Source organism: Sesamum indicum, linkage group LG2 (genome assembly GCF_026168435.1).
Source record: "Sesamum indicum cultivar Baizhima isolate 11 linkage group LG2, ASM2616843v1, whole genome shotgun sequence".
NCBI lineage: Eukaryota > Viridiplantae > Streptophyta > Magnoliopsida > Lamiales > Pedaliaceae > Sesamum > Sesamum indicum.
This window is the reverse complement of record NC_142658.1, coordinates 17921377-17940570: the sequence shown is the minus strand read 5'-3', so window position 1 is coordinate 17940570 and position 19194 is coordinate 17921377. Positions and strand designations below refer to the sequence as shown.

General features: G+C 31.8%; 2 protein-coding genes and 1 long non-coding RNA gene across 3 annotated transcripts; 2 read left to right on the top strand and 1 right to left on the bottom strand.

Moving 5' to 3' along the window:
* The first annotated feature begins 3011 nt into the window (after positions 1-3011).
* LOC105156059 (protein IQ-DOMAIN 17) lies at positions 3012-5664 on the top strand. The gene is made up of 5 exons (XM_020698299.2): positions 3012-3511; positions 3612-3893; positions 4000-4245; positions 4330-4467; positions 4630-5664. Exons 1-5 carry the CDS (start codon positions 3383-3385, stop codon positions 5434-5436), a joined length of 1602 nt encoding a protein of 533 aa, XP_020553958.2. The 5' UTR covers positions 3012-3382; the 3' UTR covers positions 5437-5664.
* Positions 3586-4491, bottom strand: LOC148789240 (uncharacterized). The gene is made up of 2 exons (XR_016062861.1): positions 4353-4491; positions 3586-4215 (listed from the first exon to the last, which is right to left on the bottom strand). It is a non-coding gene; the product is annotated as an uncharacterized LOC148789240 (long non-coding RNA).
* A 9246-nt stretch (positions 5665-14910) lies between the features above and the next one.
* BLT (branchless trichome) lies at positions 14911-16432 on the top strand. Its single transcript, XM_011072091.3, has one exon. It carries the CDS (start codon positions 14932-14934, stop codon positions 16117-16119), a length of 1188 nt encoding a protein of 395 aa, XP_011070393.1. The 5' UTR covers positions 14911-14931; the 3' UTR covers positions 16120-16432.
* Positions 16433-19194: the final 2762 nt, after the last annotated feature.

The following is a 19194-nucleotide window of genomic DNA, read 5'->3' as shown; positions in this document are numbered from 1 at the left end:
TTGATGCATCATCTATTATACATACAAGTTTTTAAATTTAAGAATTCCAAAATATTCTAAGCATTTAAAAATGTAGTTTGGGAAACTCAGAGAACCAAACAAGTTTGACCAGTCCATTGTAAAAGTACCATTCTCACTCACACGTCCCTTTTACCCAAAAGACAACCACCCCCCACCCCCCCACCCCCTCGCTGTAATAATTAATAATAATAATAATAATAATAATTGACGGTCTTCGAGACCACTGAGGACTCCACTCATAATTATCTTTCCAATGTCAAGAACATATATATATATATATATGGAGATGCTGACGATTAATTTTCATCAATTCAGATTTCAGAATATATTAATTAAGGATGGTTATGCTTCCTTCTTGCCAAATTTAGTGTATTATATATCAATTTTTCGTAATTTATAAAATTATATCAATTACTCTTTAAATTTGCTTTCGTCTAGCAAATAAATACTTTCGTTAGTCAAAATTTACTGAATTTAAAGATATTAACAAAAAATAAATAAAAATCGATATTTACTCTCGATTGATTTATTACTGACTTATTGTGGTTAAATAAATCTTTTATGACCAAATTACCCTTATAATTGTGACGATATGCCTCCTCACATGCTTTAACGTGTAAAGAAGTACAAGAATAATTTGATCATAAAAAGATCTATTTGACATGTAATAAATTAGTAATAAGTCAATCGGAGTTGAATATAAATTTTTATTAATTAGATTTTTCTTTGTTAATATCATCAATTCGGCGAACTTGACTAATAAAAGGACTTATTTATTAGATAAATGCAAACCTAAGAGATATTAGATATAATCTTTTAAATGGATAATTACACTCTCCTTCCTTGAGATTTGGTGTAATTACACATAAACACCATGTAATTTGGAAAATTAAATCTATCACCCTTAAGATTTTCTTCCTTCTAATAAATAAGTTCATTCGTTCATCAAAATTAACTGATATTAATAAAAAAAAAATCGAACAGAAATCTATATTTACCACCAATTGACTTATTACTGATTTATTATAGGTCAAATAAATATTTTACATGACCATTATACATTTTTACGTATTAATCCATGTGATGAGGTATATTTTCACTATTGTAAGGGTATTTTAATCCGAATTTCTTTTTAACTTGCAATAAATAAGTAATAAGTCAATCGAGCGTAGATATCAAATTTCATTCAATTTTTTCATTAATAATCAGTATATTCAGTGAATTTTAACTGAAGGATGATTTATTTATTAGATGAAAGTAAACCTCAGAAATAATAAACGTAATTTTTCAAATCACAAGAAATTTATATGTAACTATACCAAACCCAAAAAAAAAAAAAATTATTTTTTCTAAATTATAAAAGTATCTACTTATAATCATACTAAATCTAAAAAATTTATCCCTATTAATTAATATTCCCGATTTTCGATATATTAATACATTTGATTATTGTTTTCCTCTGATATTTGGTCAGTTGCAAAAGATTACTGTCTGTCGTTATCATGTGAGAGAGAGAGAGAGAGAGAGAGAGAGAGAGAGAGATGAAACCCCATCTGGGAACACATCGAAAGTAGAGCGACGGGGCTGATAAAGCAAGTAAAAGAAAGTATTATATGTATTTGCTGCAGCACGCACGCACATATCACATTAACGGACCTTTCCTTTTTTTCTTTTAAGGAAATAGAAAACTTTATTTTAGGCAGCCATTGCAGATGGGATGAGATGAAAATTATTTTATAAGGTTTAAAAATCTAAACAAATTAAAATTGATCGATTATTTATCAGAGAGATCTCTGTCTAATTGTTAAAAATGATGTTACATAAACAAATATAAGGTTATAAGATTCGAATTTCACTAAATATATGGATATTTATTTGATTCAACGTGAATTTGTTATAATTAATTGTTACATAGTTTTTCGTCTGATTATTAATTGATGAGATACTGTGATGGAATAATAAAATTATTTTTTTATAAAAACATAATCCGTTATTCTGGATTAAATTTTATATAAACTCACACATCATATTTCTGAAATTGGTATAATAATAAAATTGGTATTGCAGTGTTATAACCACCATTTGCGAAATAAAAAAATATTTTCTGTTTATATAGTATAGATAAAAATTTAATCATAACTCATTATAAATGCTCCAAATTTACAAATCTAAAATAGGAGAAATTCCTGTTCAATTGAATTTGATTCAAATTCAGCAAGCACAATACAGTTATCATATATTGAGTATATAATTCAAATGAGAGATAATTATAATGTTCGTATGAGATCTGATATAGTTATATATATTTATGTAGTTTGAAAAAATAGCTTTAATATTTTAATATTTGTTTATATTTAATAAATATATCCACCTATAGTCAAAATTTATTGGTTTAGTGATGTTCTCAGTAAAAAAATTAAATAAAAATTCTCAATTGATTTATTACTTATTATTTGCAGGTCAAACAATTTTTTTCCAGATCAAAATACCATTGCAAAAATGAAAATATAACTCATCACATGCATTATTGTGTGGGAGATGTATAAAAATAGTTTGGTTAAAAAAAGATTTGTTAAATTTGTAATAGATCAGTAATGAATCAATTAGGAGCAAATGCAAAATTTTTATTTAATTTTTTTGCTAATATAAAAAATTCGATAAATTTTGACTATTTGTTTACTAGATAAAAACAAACATTAGAAACACTATATATAATTTTTTAAATCATAAAAATTTAAATATAATTTTATCAAATTTTGGAGAAGAACGGTATAATTATCTGGAAACAAAGGAATTAATGATATTAAAATTGCAATTATATGTAGTTAAATTGAATTGAATTATTTAGTGAAAAACAAAAGCAATAGAGAGCATTTCCCTCCCTTTGGAGAGGCGCAGCAACAATGGTATGACAGAACACGTGAAGGCCTGAGGGATGAGTCAGCCATTATTTATGAAAAACATAAAGGCACATTCAATCAATCACAAACACAAAGCCAAGCTATTTTTCACTTTTCTTTCTCTTGGAGTTGGAGGGGCCTTGGAATCTTATGCTCTCTCTCTCTCTCTGTGCAAAGTTCATGGCAATTTCTGACAACCTCCCCACCCAGTAGTTTTTATTTCCCATGCCACTACAAAACACCTACATCTCGTAGCAGATACCATATTGGAGCTCGTATACTGTTAGATGCTGCTCCACAGTTAACCACCCAATAGAAACAATCCTCCCTTTTCTACTATTTTTTCCCCGCCCCCCTCTCTCACTCTTTCTTCTATATATGCATTGCATTCATCAGTTGTGTTAGATCAGGAGCTATTTAAGTAAAGCTACTACTATAGTCCTCTGATTCTTTGCAGTTAAATGGGAAAGAAGGGAGGGAGTTCATGGCTGACGGCGATGAAGAGGGCCTTTAGGTCTCCAAGTAAAGACTCTGAGAAGAAGAGCTCCAGGAGGAAAGTTGAGCACCAGCAAGAAGAGGAGGAAGAGAAGGTAATGGGGGTGAAGTTTGCGTGTGTGTGTTTGATGATTTGTGCTTTTTGACAGGATTCTTGAAGAGTTTGGGATTTTCTTGGTTTTTTTTTTTTTGTAGAGGACTGAAAGGAGGAGATGGCTGTTCAGGAAACATAATCAGCTAAGTGAAGCAAAGGAGACGACGGACTGCATGGCGCCCAAGACTCCTGTGTTGCCTGCTGAGCAGAGACACGCCATTGCCGTGGCAGCAGCCACCGCCGCCGCCGCGGAAGCTGCCGTTGCAACTGCTAAAGCTGCGGTGGAGATAATTCGGTTGTCGGCGCAGCCTTCCTCTAATGCTACTTCATTTAAACAGCACTCTGCTGCCAGAGTCATTCAAACAGCTTTTAGAGGCTATCTTGTAAGTAAAAATTTGTACTTCAACTGACTATATGTTTATACAAACTGTATTGGCGAATTTACTTTCAGGAGATGGTAGAAAAATTTGATTTACGGAGTTGTTTTAGGCAAGGAGAGCTCTGGTTGCGCTCAAGGGGATTGTGAAACTTCAGGCTCTAATCAGAGGGCAGAATGTTCGGAAGCAAGCAAACATGACCATGAAATGCATGCAGGCGCTGCTCCGAGTGCAGGCGCGGGTTCGGGATCAACGCGCCCGCCTCTCCCACGACGGCGGAAGAAGGTCAATGTTTGCAGAAACCAACAACTTATGGGAGTCAAAGTACCTGAAAGACATCAGAGAGAGGAAGTCCAGAGTGAGTTGTTTTTCTTATAGTCCCGAACAGAAGCTGCAAATGTATTAATTTCTAATGTCTAATTAATGATGTTTGTGTTAACAGTCTAGAGAAGGAAGCTGTGTAACTGATGATTGGAGGGACTGCCCACGAACACTTGAAGAGCTTGAAGCAATCTTGAAGGCCAGAAATGAAGCTGCATTGACACATGAAAAGTCCCTGGCTTTTGCTTTCTCTCAACAGGTAGCTATCATCACTTTTTCAGGACTCTGCCCTTTTCTTATGTGTTGTACAACTTTATATAGTTGTCCGCAAAAACCATATGAATCCTGTGTTCTTTCTCATTTCATGCTATCATTACTTCATTCTTGAGTTGTAACATCTGCCCGGAAACTCTCTTCCCAGAACAAAATCCTGGATTCTGACAGGATCCCGTATGATGGAGAAGAAAATGAGGTAGAAAACAGAGCAAATTGGCTTGATAGGTGGATGGCAACAAAGCAGTGGGAGAACAGCAGCAGGGCTTCAACCGATTACAGAAGAGATTCCATAAAGACTGTTGAGGTTGACTCACTAAGAACATCCTCATACTCAGCAACAAATGGTCGAAAATCACGCTGCCAAAGTCCCATCCACAGACAAGCCGCCGCATCTCCTCACCACAGATCATTCCACAACGCTGCCCCAATTCAATCTCCGGCGACCCCATCCCTCATATCTAAAACAAGACCTGCCCAAGTCCGGCCAGCCAGCCCCCGATGCCTCAAGGAAGAAAAAAGCTATTCAACTGCGAACACTCCGTCTCTGCGCTCCACACAGCGCTTCAACAGCAGCGTTTCCCGCAACAGCACGAGCGTCAACGAGGGACCCGGAAACGCTTCAATTCCCAATTACATGGCCGCTACTGAGTCCGCAAAAGCGAGGATCCGATCGCAGAGTGCTCCACGACAGAGGCCCTCCACACCCGAGAGAGACCGCGGCGGCTCCGCCAGAAAACGCCTGTCTTACCCCATACCCGAACCGTACTGCGTGAACTTCGGATTCGGGTGCAACGGGTTCGGCCAGAATAATCTGAGAAGCCCCAGCTTCAAGAGCGTTCAGGCGGGGTACGTGGGGATGGAGGAGCAGTCGAATTACTCGTGCTATACAGAGAGCATCGGCGGAGAAATTTCGCCGTGCTCGACGACGGATTTGAGGAGGTGGTTACGGTGAAGCTGACAGGAACAATGACTGCAGTGATTGAGAGTCGAATGCTGATTGTGTACTGTTTCTTGAAATTTGATTGAAGCATTGGTGGTGGGTGAGAATTAATTGGTGGGAAGAAAGAACAATAACTGTTCATTTCATAACTCTAATTTGTGCTTTTCTGTAAGCTGAAAAATACAAGTGCTGCATATTTTGTTTTTCCTTCTTTTACTGCCTAATAATTTTTTAACTGGATTTCTGTTGCATCTTCAATTTCAATTTAATATATATATATATATATATTATGTATAAAAATTATATTATTTACTTTAGTTAAAAAAGATTTTATACCCGTAGCGTAAATGAAAAACAAAATTCAATCCATATAATTTTTGCTTCCTAAATGTCAGCTCAATAACAGATAATTATATGATCGATGTAGAGTTCATAGAGAGGGACTAATCAGAATGCATTAAATTTAATATATAGTTGGTTGAGTTTGATCGAATTTAATTTAGATAAAAGAAATTTCATAATTTTACATAAATATGTAATAACATTGATTTGAATCACCGATACTATCAATTACTGGATAGTTGTCAATAACAATATCCGATAACATCTTAACAATTATTTGATAATTAATAGAAATTGTTCTATTCAGCATGAAGTTACCATTATTAGTTGGAGTCATGTTTGTACTATATTTTAATGATGTATTATTACATAACAATGAAAATTTTTATTTTTATAATTATTAGTGAACAACTTTGTGTTTGATAATAATATATTTACTTGAGTCTGAATGTACGAATTTAGATCTTATCGAGAACATGAAGTATGTCATTTTATATAGGTGTCTTTTAGATTAATTCAGAAAACACAAAACCTGGCCAAGAAAATACCCTAACATCCTAGTAATAGATATTAGGTCCGAATGACTACTAAAAAATATGAAAACTAAAAGAAGTCGGCTAAAAATTGAAAAGTTTTAAAAGAAAAATCATCTGACAAAATAGTCGAATCGATGGAATTTTACGGTGAAAGATGGCCCTCGTACCAACATGAGGGGTTAGATTCTCATGGAAAGACGATTTCTTCTATCATTATCATATATGTCAAAACACTTTTTCGAAATTCTGTCAATTCAAATACTCTCAAAATAGTCTGTCTTTTAATCTAATTGTGTATATTTAGGCACCAACGGCCAAAGATTAGGTCCATCCGACAACAACCTGCAGCATCTTTTTTTCTTAACAAAGTGATGGAGGGTAAAACAAGATTAAGACAAGACAAGAAAAGAAATTGGACATATATATGGTAAGATGTGAGTGTAAACATCAGTCCAAAACCAAAACAACAAAGAATAAAGAATGTAATAACTGTTTAAATGGATGGATGAGGTGAAGTACTTATGAACTGGCAGCTAAGGAATCATTCCCTAATTAATCGCCCAACTCTTTTGATCTTTACAGTGCAGACAATTACCTCAGAGAAAAGCATCATGTGCACTACATAAATGCCCCCAACAAACCCACACACAAACGGCTCACAAAACAGCAATTACAACAGCATTATTACAACCTATTACACCACCCACAAAAAGGAACTTCCCATTTCGAATTAATACACATTTGTCGTACATAAATAGTGATGTGATATGAGGGTCATTCGTATGGATGATATCTGTTATCTTTGACAATTCCAACATATGTCATTCCTCCAGCATTTTTCTCTGGCTTGCGTACTTGTGAGTCTGAATCTGCGTTGTTAATGGGGTTGTATTGGCACAATATCACGTTCAGCCCAATCATCTTGGCTTCGTCCATTTTAACCACATCAAAGTGCTTGTAAAAACCGTTTTACATATCAGGAAAAGTGCCTGTAATTTGAATAAATTTGAAGGGAGATTTGTGTAATTTACAATGAAGGAAAATAGAGTCACAAGAGCATGGGATTTTTTAACTACAATTAGTATTAAGGGAGGTAGATGTAATTTTTTAAACTTGACGGGATTTATGTGTAATTAGTGGAAACAATGTACAGGCGGTAGAGAACATGATGAGAGAATTATAAATCCATCAAAGTATTATCATAGACCAACACAATTGCTAGCAACATATTACATTTAATATATATATATATATAAAATAATTCTTAATATACACCTTAGATATAGTGTGAAAGTGTAAGAATTTAGGATATTTATTTTTTACCTATCCAATAAAATGACGAATTTAAGAAAATAAAAAAGATTGCAAAAAATAATGTTGGATTCCTCCGAAATCTCATGCAATCAAACTAATGGTGTGTGTTCTGAAAATCCCCAAGATTTCGGGATCCAACTCTCATCATGTCTTCAAATTGTAAACTCCAACCAAAACGGAATTTCAAACAAAATCCAAACTTCCATTTGTCTTCACCGTTGATTTAGTTAGGCCGCGTTTACTTTGTGATATAAGTTATTTGAATGATAGATAAATTTGATTATTCTTTCTTTTAGCAGGTAAAAAGAAGGGTATGTTGGTAATTTAACATAAATTTTTTGGATAAGACTGTAAATTCACTATCTTGTTCAGACGGACTGACTAGCCTAAATTAATAAACCCCAAGACTGATAAATCTATTAATTGAGGCCAAATAGTAAATAATGTCAGCATGAGCCACAAGACTGAGCTCCCAACATTGCAATTAAACAAGGGACAAACTTGAATTGAGTGTGCAATTAATCCTAATAGCCGAGTAAGCGCCTCTAAATGACATAAATAATCACTACATTAAAAAAAATTAATTATATTGACCACGATTTAAAAATTATGGTAAATTAATAATATTAACCATAATTAAACAAAATCGATATGAAAATTTAAATTTTTACTATAGTTAATTGATATTTACCTTGATTTTTAGTTATGGTACGACTAGTGATTATTGCACATTCGTGGCTAATTAGTACTAACTATGATTTTTTTCTTTTATCATAGTCAATGGAGCAAATAATTATATTTTTTTTCTAGTAAACTATGTTCTCCAAATGATTATATATTATTAATCAATATACTGTTTCCATTTCAGGGGAAATAAATTCATTAATAGTAAATGTTACTTACCAAAAAAAAAAGGAAGTAAAATAAGTTAAAGCCCTGTTTGGAATATCATAGGAAATAAATGAAAAATGGTTAAATTCATGTTGTGAGTTAGTATCCAATTTTTATTTTTCTATAGAAACGGTGATTATATAATTTTACATTAATATTAATAAATTAAAAAAAATTAATTCAATAAAACACATGTTACAATAAATTTAATAAAATAATATTAAGTGAGATAAATATAAACGTAATTAGTGCGACTTAAGCTCATAAACGTAAATTTATGGGATTATTACGCTCCCTTCTCCTCAGGTTTGGTGTAGTTACATATAGACCTCCTGTGGTTTGAAAAATAAAATTTAGCACCCATGGGATTTGCTTCCGTCTAACACATAAGTCACTCTGTTAGTTAAAATTTACCAAATTTGTTGATATCGACAAAAAAAATCTATATAAACTCAATTGACTAATTACTCACTTTTTGCAGGTCGAATAGATATTTTTATGATCAAATTATCATCATATTTCTTCACATGTTAATGTATGTGAGGAGGTATATCTTCACCGTTATCAGGATAGTTTAGTTCGAAATTTTTTTTTTATCTGCAATAAATCAGTAATAAGTTAATCGAGTGTAAATATCAATTTTCATCACTTTTTTTTTTAATATCAATAAATTTAGTGAATTTTGACTAATGGAAGAACTTATTTGTTAGACGGAAAAAAATTTTCAGAGGTTCTAGATATAATTTCTCAAAACATAGAGACTCTATGTATAATTATACTAAATTTCAGGAGAGAAAACTATAATTATCTCTAAATTTATTTATGGACCTCAATCTTTATCATTAAACTGAAAAATTATTGGTGAGTTAGTATCCTAATTAATGACTAAAATGTGGGATTCGAATAATTTTGTACTGTGAAGTGTGATTTTTGTTATCTAACCAATTTTGAAATTATTGCTCGTCCCATGTTGGACCCTACCCACATCAACACCAAGCTCGGCCTGTCTGCCTACTTGCCAGAATAGCTTGTACCAATGGGCTTGTGTGGGCTTTCCAGAGACTGTAGAATAGCTTTAGGGTGAGTTTGGATCAATAATTGAAACTCATTTACAGTCTCCTTGAATAATTGTGGTTGGTTTACTGTAATAATAGTTATTTGATTAATAAAATAAAATTAATATTAGTGATTATCATATATTAATTTTTGATAATTGATACTCTTTCAATCTTTTTTCAATAAAAAGAAGTGGACCCCATTGATCAATCCAACAAGCCTGGCCTATTGGCTTATAAACAACGTATCAAGCACACAATCTCTACCCTTATACTAACCTGCCAGGACCCATCATGAGTCCAATGCAATATGACTTAGCAAACAAAGAGGATTTCATGCCATACAAGGCATACATATTCCTAATATCTTGGAATATATCATACTGAAAAATCTCCAACAAATTCCCCTTTTTTGACGGATATATTTCTGTCTCTGAAAGTCTGCTCTCTTTTAGTGAATAAAATTATTTAAGAATAAAGTTATTATTTTATATAATATAAATTTTAATAAAATACTGACCCTCCACTTGTCACTCCCCCTCCAGAAGAGGGAGACGGCCTATTCTCCATTATATGCATACAGGAATATTGTTCCATGATAGCAAATATATAATATGATCTTTTTTTGCACGTAATTGATAGAAAAGAATAAAAAAATGTCATATTAGCACAAACTTCAAATAAAAAAGTCTTAATTTTATCCACTCAATAATTTCCAGCCACTTTTAAAGCTTGGTGGCCAAAATTATAAGATTACCAAATATTAATTAATTATAAATTATTAATTTATCACCCTTATATCTAGAATTTTGTTCTCCTACCGCCTTATATAGAACATATTTGAATGGTTTATACTCCGATGATCATTGCCGCCAAAATATACTCTCTAGACACGGGTCGCTTAGGGTACTAAAACTGCAATATCGAATATTCAGTGGTCTTTGAATTAATTTTTATAAGAACAATTTTTTATTTTTATTTGAATTGAGTTATTAGGATTTGCACTTTACTTTTTCTTTTTATACTTTCGTTTTTGACTTATTCTTTTCCTCATAAAAATTTAAGATATAAACATACATATAGCATTAAATTTGGTGAAAATGAGAGGCAAATGGTGATGGATATATATATATATATATATGTCAGCGATAATCACGTTTGTATTCTTTAATTTATAGTTTATTTACATAAATCACTTATATCTTTTAAAAAATTATACGGGTAAATTACAGTTTGTCATTCAAACTCTATCCGTTTTTACATTTGGCCATTAATTTTTTTTTTGTTTGTGTCAACGTATTATTTCAATTTTGTAAAATCTGCACTTTGTCATATATAATTGTCTTTTTGTTGATTTTTTTACTGAAAAAACATCACATATTGTGCATATGTGAAAAATATTACATCATATAGCCCTGATTTTTTTTTTGAAAAAAAACTTAATTAGAAAACAGTTATAAATGGCAAAGTGTAAAATTTTGTAAAGTTGAGATGGTAAGTTGACGCACAAAAAAGAATTAGATGTCAAAGTGTAAAAACAGTCATAGTTTGGATGACAAAACGTAATTAATCCAAATTATATACACACTCTCCAGAAACGTAAAAATGTACATGTAAAATCCGAAAAACATCAATAATATGATATAAATTATTCCTACTTTTTCACTGTTAGCAGTGATTTTCATAATTATAAAAAGAATAGAAATAATTCAAATAAATTTTAATAGATCATAAATTAGAAAGTATAAATATAATTATGTGATAATGTTACTTTTATCTCCTTGTTCTATCTCAATGTTTTGGTGAGTTGTAAAAATAGCAAGTTTGGTGGTAGAGAAGAGAAGAGGGGTGGACAGTTAGGCATTAGAAATCTATGTTGGATTCTCAAATAATTCTCAGCACTTGCCCTAACAATATTGTAAGGCCAAATGGGGGAGCTCTGGAGTGAGGTAATAAAAGGGTCCGGAGACGGGGACACCACAGCAGACCGTCCATGTGCAAAAATGCAGCAATCATTACATACCCTGGACACCCTACCCATGTTAGAATATGCGCCTTTTTCCCCCTTCTCTCTGCTGGATAACTGCTGAATTAGGAACCAGAGGCTTATGCTACCACCAACTTAAACAAAAATAAAAAGAATAAAAATTCTTACAAGTAATGATGAAAATAATTCTTACAACGTTGGAATGCTACTCATTAGAAATAATAAATCAAAGAGGGTTACTTGTAGATTTATTAATGGCATAATTATATTTAGACCCCTTTAAAAATATAAAATTAGATTTTATTTATAAAATATTTAAAATTACACTGACATCACTTCTGAAAAATTCACTGTTTACATATGGCCTCTGCCCCTTTCATTTAGGTTTGGACAAAAAATGTCAAAATTAGTAAAAACAAATAATATAAAATTTTTAATTTAACACTCATTTAATATTTTCATATAATAATTTTGTACTTGTAAAAAAAATATAATGATGTTAAATTCACTCTCTCTCTCTCTCTCTATATATATATATATTACATTTATCCTTTTAGAAGTATAAAAACATATATACAAATATTAAATGAAGGGTAAAATTAAAAAAAAATTATATAATTATTTTTGTCGGTATCAATATTTTTTGTTCAGACCATAACAGGGGGGAATCAAGTACAAATTGAGAACTTTTTCGGGGTGTAAGTGTAATTTTTAAATTTTTTTGAAGAAAAACATAATTTTTTTATTTAGAAAAGATTTAAACATAATTAACCTTTTATGAAATATTGATTGATTATTCTATTTATGTTTTCAAATGGCCTGCTTTTAATATAATATAATATTAGAGTGGAGTCAAATAAGATAATTTGTGATCGAATTTCACGGACACCAATTTTTGAAAAAGAAGATTTTCGCGGGCCTGGTTTGACCAAAATTACAAAACCTGCAGTATGTGTAGGAGTTGACAAAGAAAAAAGGGAAAGAATACCTCATGCACGTTAGTGTACATTCTCCTTTATAACAATTTAAACTTTGAGATTGGCGATAATGGTCAATCAAGGAAAAATGAATTTTAGGAGGATAGAAAGAATAACAGAGGTATAATGTAATGAATTAAATGTATTTTTGATTCCATAACTTAGGTTATTTGATGTTTTTCATAACTTAGTATTTTGGTCTATATCTTTTTAATTTTTACAATTTCAATTATTTTTTTTTTAGAGTGAAAAAGGTGAACTTCAGAAAAAATGAATAGAAAATACAAAAATTAAAAAGATACAAGATCAAATATTAATTACCCTAAATTAAAATTATATAAAAAAATATAGAAAAAATGAGCTAATAGGAATACTAGCCCCAATTTTAAAAGGTCACGTGGAATGCATAAATATTTTTTAGACGAGAAACGTGACCTTTGGTGAGAAAATGGACTGAAATTGGGCAAATTAAAAATATATGCCCAATATGCTACTCTAAAAGATTAAAAACGAAAATACTGAAAAAAAAGAGTCAATAGGAATAGTAACCCAATTTTAGAAAGTCACGTTAGACACGCATTTATTTTTTCGATGATAAGGATGACCTATGGTGAAAAAGGGCAATGAAATCGTGAAATTTAAAGATGTAGGTCACAAATATTACCCTAAAAAGTTAAAGAATAAAAATACTAGTAAAAAATGAACTAATAAGAATAGTAACTCCAATTTTAAAAGATCACATGAGATATACATGTGTTTTTTCTAACGAGAAAAGTGAATGCTAACGAAAAAAAAAGAGATTGAAATCGCAAAAATAAAAAAAATACAAAATTAAAATACACTTTAAAAAATTAAAATACGAAAATATCAAATACCCTAAATTACAGAATTAAAAATGTATTTGAGCCTAATATAGTTATAATTGTCAGTGCTTGCTTGCACCCAATTCCAAGGCGTGTTCTTAAATAGTTGGATCACATGGATCTCACATGACGCTTGAGGCGCCATATATAATCAAATTACTCAGTGACTGCATCTCAAACAAATTAACATTGGGGGGACATTTATATATATATATATATATGAGTAATAATTCGGACAAAAACACATGTGAAACTTTTACCCATTAAGTAAGAACTCAATGTTTCTATTTTCTTACTGAACTTGCAGCATGTGATCGAAAAAAACACACACTTAATGAGGTAGCAACCCACATGCATGTAGTTGTTGTTCTAAGCATTGTTTAAATTTATGGCATCGATGATAATATTAGTGGATATTGTTTTATATTAATAATAGGGTATCAAGATATTATTAAACGATACGAAATAAATAGGTTATAATAATTAATTCTAAAAAAATTAGTATAAGTATAAAAATAATAGTACATCACAAATTATTATATAATATTACAAACAAAAAATTATATCATATATTTACTTCGAGAAAATTGATTATAAAAATGCTTAAAATACACATACATAATCAAAAGAAAGTGGAATGCAATGCTAGTGAGGCTGAACCCTTAGAAATATATCATGATCAGGTAAACTAATAGGAGCTTTAAAGCTGGTTTAGTTCTTCATTTTGATGATCTCCTTTGTGTTACCATGGAAGCTGTATAGAGGGGCCTTTGATTTCTTAAAACTCCATTATGCTTTGAAAATGGAGCATGTCCGCCATAACTTGTATAGAATGATGGTAAAAGGTAAAAGGCAAAAGTAGTAGAACTATAGAAGGGAAAGCTTGAAAGTTTAAAGTTATTTGGGGTCTAGTAAGAAAAGATTGCATTTTTCTACCAATAAAGTTTGAAAATATGTTGGTTCTTGGAACACAATGTGTAATATTTATTCGTTGTCTATTGTCCTTTTCAATTCTCCAACTTGAATATTATCAATAATATCGGATATTATTGACGATGTTATCGAATACGAACGATAATATCATTGTATCGGTGAAAATGTTCAGTATTATCAGTAATATCATGTCTTCTTGATAATATCAAATGTAATATCAGGGTTTTTAATTGAATTGGCACCCATCGATCCGGAGTAGTAAGTGCCTATGCCCCGAAACCCTATATGCCGTATATAAAACGTCTTCTTTTCACTAATCTGCACATGCATCGTGGCTTATCTTAATTTGTATTCCAGCCACCAAATGTCTTTGCATCCATGTACACCAAAAACACATCAGCCAAGCCCACAAACACAGATACACACACTGGAGGGAGAAAAATGAGATGTTGACCAATCAAAGAACTGAATAAGCCATCGCCATCTCTCTCAACCACACCGTCATAGATGGCCATTAAATTCCAGCAAGAGTTGCATGTGATTTATGTAACTTTCCCCTTCTCCTTATCTCCAAATCCATCGAAGTAGAGAGGCGATCAATGACTTGAGATGAGATCAATGGCCCTACTCCCATTAGAAAACCCAAAGGGAAAAGCAAAAGAAACCCGAATTATTAGCTCTAGCACCCAAGAAAAGTTCCTTATTACAAAGAAAAGGCCGCAACCTATCTCTATCCACAAAGCACAATCAAGAAAGGCAAAGCAAAGCTACCCCCCAATGGAAGAGATGATGATGGTGATGATGAAGATCAGAAGCCATGAACCAACTCATGATCAGCCCGATAATAATCATCTCAATATCAATATCCCCAGCACCACCTCTACTTCTCCGACCTGGAAACTCTACGAGAATCCCTTTTATACTTGTCATCAAAAGCCGCAGCAAAATCATCATCATCAGAAGCAGCAGCAGCAAGATTCTACTGATCATCATCAGCGGCAAATTCACAGGCTCCACCTCCCTATATCGGCCCGGAAGATCGCGGCGTCTTTCTGGGATTTAACATTTATTAAGCCTTTCATGGAGTCGGAGCTGGAAATGGCCCGAGCCCAGATCGCTGATCTGAAGGCGGAGCTTGAATGTGAACGGAAAGCCAGGAAAAAAATGGAGTCCCTGAATAAAAGGCTGGCCAGGGAACTATCTGAGGAACGGAAAGGGAGAGAGGCCCTGGAGAGAGTCTGCGAAGAGCTTGCCAAGGAAATCTCCTCTCGCAAAGCGGAGTTCAGTAGGATGAAGAGAGAGATTGAGGAGGAGAGGAAAATGCTCCGCACGGCTGAGGTTATCAGGGAAGAACGCGTGCAGATGAAACTTGCCGAGGCGAAAATCCTGCTTGAAGAGAAGTTTTCGGAGTTGGAAACTGCTAAGAAGATGGGAACTGAGTCGTCATCAGGTTCCAAGAAAGAAGGAAAGATCAATTACGAAGTGGATAATGCTGTGAATCCCACTTCTTTCGGGGAGAAGCTGAGGTTTGTACTGGGGGACAAACTGCCAGCTTCTGTTAACATTGGAAATGTACATTCGATGGCTGTGATGCAGAGAAAGGCCTGTCCAGAAGCTGAGAATCCCCACATCAAACGTGGGATCAAAGGGTTTGTCGAGTTCCCGAAAGTTGTCCGAGCAATTGGTTGCAGAAGTAGTAAGCATTTGGGCAGCAAATTGGAGTGTCAGAAGGCTCAGCTGAAGATTCTGCTCAAACAGAAAGGGCCTGTCAGGTTTAATGGCCTTATTGCAAGCTAAGATCAACCTGATGACCCATGTTGAATATTATGTAATTAGTTTTGTCTCCTGATTGGATTTGGTTTTGAATACTAGCAGATTATTTACGACAACTAAAGACTTTTGTTTCTTATACTTTGAGCATGTTTTTGCAAGTGGATTACTTGTCAGGAGAAAGGATATATCCATTGGAAGTTTGAAGCAAACAGTGTTGTTGATTAATTGCTCCTGGATTTGTAATAGTAATTGAAATTTGATGTTGTTTTAGCATGAACTGTGGAACTGTATAGCATAGCAGTTGTGTAATATAATTTCTGGGAAATTCTTGTTTTAAGAGTCAGGCAATAATTCTTGTTTTTTGATAAGATTAAGGTAATTAGTTAATTATAAGGGTTAATTACACTTAAAACCCATCTAAATTACAAAATTATACTTTTTTTCTCAAAAAAGTTCTAAAATTACACTTACACCCTTTCAAAAATTCTTCCTTCACACCTGACGCCCTTCTATTGAGGTTTGGACGAAAAATGCTAATGCTAACCAAAAAAAAAAAAATTACATAAATTTTTAATTTTGCCCCTCATTTAATAATTTCATGTATATTTTTGTATTTATAAAGAGATAAAAATAATATATTTATATATGTGAAGTGAGGTTAACATCATTACATATTTTCTCTTATAAGTACAAAATTATTACTCGGGAATGTTAAAATTAAACATTTATGTAATTTTTTTACTAACCCCAATATTTTCATCCAAATACTGACGGGAGGGGGTTAGATGTAAATAGTTAATTTTGGAGAGGGTGTAAGCATAATTTTAGAATCTTTTTTAGAAAAATTATAATTTTATATCTTTAAAGAGAGATTAAATATAATTAACCCCTAATTATAACACAAGTATAATTATTTACATACATTCTCTTATGCATAAGACCACATGTATAGATAAGAATAAGATCAAAATCTACTCTTTTTCTGATGGATTATAGCTTACACGGTTGACTTCAGGTGGATATAAACAAAACTGCAGACGATCGACGACTCGAGTAAACGGAAAGGAATTAATTCGACATGATGGACAGGAAAGAGATATTCTTATTATAATACCAAAATTCAGACAACACATGGCTGTGAAAAGTCTCTTTTGAGCTGTCTGAGATGTCTAAAGTTGGAAGAAGGTGAGAGTACAACTTAGAAGATAAGAAAAGAAAAAGTTGAGAACCATATGCTGCTGTTTTATGGTACAATGGCCAGGAAAAGTAGCAGAGAATTAAGGGGAAAAGAACATTTATGACCAATCTTTAATCTTTATTACGACCCACGATTAGCACAACATGAACTCATTAATAGACAAATTCTTAAACAAATCATGTTCGGTCAATTCATGTGATTGGTTATTTTTTTTAAACTATAGACCAATGATACAACAAGTATATTATACTTACATATAATTGACTCAAATTCAACCAAAAACAACTCAGCTAAAATTTCGGATGATTAATAAATGCAAAAGAGCTCATAATGTTAAAACATTCACAATTCAATAGTCTTTACACGAGAGGAATGGTATGATCTAGAAGGGTGAAAGTATTATAATGGGAGAATTCTTATTACAGTTGGATTTGATGACAAAATCCAGACAATCATATGCTAGAGGTATTGAGTATAGTGATATAATTGATCAATACTCTTTTTGATTTTGTACATTAATCTTTTATAATCACTGTAATTTATCCTTTATTATTCCAAATGCCTTTCTCCTAAAATCAATAAGGGTTATATTTACTTTCCTAACTTATAATCTATTTCCACAAATTATTTATATTTTTTGAATAATTACACATGTATCCACAAAAAACATTAATGTTATTTACAAAAATATTTTTATTTTTTAAAAAATTATATACACAACAAAAAATGTTAACATCGTTGTATAAACTACCCTGAATTTTACTATCAGAAGTATTTTTTTTAATTATATAAAAAATAAAAATTTATATAAATAGATTATAGTTGAAGATGCATGTAAACATAATTATCCCAATCAATAAGTAGTAATGTTGAGATTGAGAAATCACCCCTTCACCCCCACTCCCCCACACATCCCCCCCGCCGCCTTCCCACCCCCCATACCTCCCCACCCAATTTATTTAAAAGTTTGTAAAAGAATCAAACAAAGAGGATGAAAAATTATAAAAAAATTATCTACTTATTCAATAAAAAAATTATTTTTTTTAAAAATTAAATAAAATATAATTCTTATTTTATTAGGACATTTTGATCCGTTCACTATAAAAAATGGATGAAATTTTAACCAATATTAACAAAGTTGACTAATTGTTAGACGATCGTTAAAATTAGAAGAGCATTGATGAATTTTTAAATAATAAAAAAATATTTATAATTATATCAAATTTAAAAAGAATTCGTTGTAAATCACTGTTAGACTTATAGAGGAATTTGGCAAAAGTTTTCTTTACTAATGTGCAGCCCATTTTAACTAGCATCGCCACGTCTAAATGTACTTACATTGTATGGAGTACGATCAATTAATTTAGGTGACACAACAATTTATTTGATACAATGCCATCTTATTTTGACTTCATTTACCTTCTTTTGCAACTTATTTTGGGGTGAATTTATGAACATATTCCTTAGTAGTTTCTTGAATAGTGATAGGATTAATTACATTGAGATTTTCTTTAAAACTATAGAATTATACTTTTTTAAAAAATAAATCTGAACTTACACTGTCACTTTTTTTAGAATTATTCATTTGCAACTGCTACCATTTTTGTTAGAATTTAAATAAAAAATACTAATTTTAAAAAAATAATAATAAAACATAAAGTTTTGATTTTACGCTACATTCAACATATGGAATGAATTTTTTGACAATATAACTAGCTTTTTCATTTATCAATAACTTATTTTTATCCAATGACAATAAATTAAAGAGAAAAGAAAATTTTTATCCTATAATTTTGACCCGAATTTTTTTTTTGTCCTTTAACCCGACAATATTAGATTTAGTTCTTTATCTATCAATTTTGTGTAGATTCAGTCCTTTACCTAATTTATAACTTTTTTTC

Bases quoted from the DNA above. Each gene is read 5' to 3' on its own strand.
- LOC105156059 (XM_020698299.2), top strand. From the start codon at position 3,383: ATGGGAAAGAAGGGAGGGAGTTCATGGCTGACGGCGATGAAGAGGGCC. The intron at 3,894-3,999 runs GTAAGTAAAAAT...GAGTTGTTTTAG, and splicing joins CAGCTTTTAGAGGCTATCTT to GCAAGGAGAGCTCTGGTTGC. The intron at 4,468-4,629 runs GTAGCTATCATC...CTCTCTTCCCAG, and splicing joins CTTTTGCTTTCTCTCAACAG to AACAAAATCCTGGATTCTGA.
- BLT (XM_011072091.3), top strand. From the start codon at position 14,932: ATGAGATCAATGGCCCTACTCCCATTAGAAAACCCAAAGGGAAAAGCA.